We start from the raw sequence: 846 nt of genomic DNA, 5'->3' as shown, positions 1-846 counted from the left end.
ATCAAAGATGAGTTTTAAAGGATACAATTTTTGACTACAGGGGGAACTTTATAAGGCCTTAATTTGTGGATGGAAATCAATACTTCAAGACCCGTAGAAACTCTGCTTATATTATAACATCCAACTTACGCCCTTGCTCACAGGAGACCCAGCATATGTTTCATACAGCCCAAATTCTGCAGCCAGCTCACAGCTGGACTCCAGCGCAGCGTAGTAGATGGTCTCAAAGATCTGTGTGTTGAGGAGTTGAGCCTCTGCGCTCTCAAAGGGGAAACGCATGAGGATAAAGGCATCAGCCAGACCCTGAACGCCGATACCGATGGGCCTGTGACGCTTGTTAGAGTTCTCTGCCTGTTGTGTGAGAGAGAAGATCAGTCTCTACAGCAATTACATGAATGTAGGATGGCTGAAGGGGGAAACAAAACAGGCTTCACCTCTTGCACTGGGTAGTAGTTGATATCGATGATTTTGTTCAGGTTCTTCACAATGACTTTTGTAACAGAGGCCAGCTTCTGGAAGTCAAAAGTTTGCTCTGGGGTGACGTACATGTTAAGAGCAATGGATGCCAGGTTGCAAACAGCCACCTACAAGAGAGAGTTCAGTCCTCCATGAAAGCACTTTCAAATAAAGTCAACATGGCATGTGACTGACAACAAGTTACATTATTATACTTCATGTACGTATTCTGCACTCCTTACCTCATCCTTACTGGTGTACTCTACAATTTCTGTGCACAAGTTACTGCATTTAATGGTGCCCAGGTTCTGCTGGTTGCTTTTGCGGTTGCAGGCATCCTTGTAAAGCATGTAGGGTGTGCCGGTCTCTGTCTGAGACTCAATGATGGCA

General features: G+C 45.0%; 1 protein-coding gene across 1 annotated transcript; it reads right to left on the bottom strand.

Moving 5' to 3' along the window:
* Positions 1 to 102: 102 nt before the first annotated feature.
* LOC107682518 (ribonucleoside-diphosphate reductase large subunit-like) lies at positions 103 to 840 on the bottom strand. The gene is made up of 3 exons (XM_016478731.1): positions 699 to 840; positions 435 to 584; positions 103 to 351 (listed from the first exon to the last, which is right to left on the bottom strand). Exons 1-3 carry the CDS (start codon positions 804 to 806, stop codon positions 112 to 114), a joined length of 498 nt encoding a protein of 165 aa, XP_016334217.1. The 5' UTR covers positions 807 to 840; the 3' UTR covers positions 103 to 111.
* Positions 841 to 846: the final 6 nt, after the last annotated feature.

Source organism: Sinocyclocheilus anshuiensis, unplaced genomic scaffold (assembly GCF_001515605.1).
Source record: "Sinocyclocheilus anshuiensis isolate Anshui unplaced genomic scaffold, SAMN03320099.WGS_v1.1 C32296660, whole genome shotgun sequence".
Lineage (NCBI taxonomy): Eukaryota > Metazoa > Chordata > Actinopteri > Cypriniformes > Cyprinidae > Sinocyclocheilus > Sinocyclocheilus anshuiensis.
The sequence above is the reverse complement of the archived record's forward strand: the minus strand, read 5'-3'. Positions and strand labels throughout refer to the sequence as shown.

Bases quoted from the DNA above. Each gene is read 5' to 3' on its own strand.
- LOC107682518 (XM_016478731.1), bottom strand. From the start codon at position 806: ATGCTTTACAAGGATGCCTGCAACCGCAAAAGCAACCAGCAGAACCTG. The intron at 585-698 runs GTAAGGAGTGCA...TCTCTCTTGTAG, and splicing joins AGTACACCAGTAAGGATGAG to GTGGCTGTTTGCAACCTGGC. The intron at 352-434 runs GTGAAGCCTGTT...CTCACACAACAG, and splicing joins ACTACTACCCAGTGCAAGAG to GCAGAGAACTCTAACAAGCG.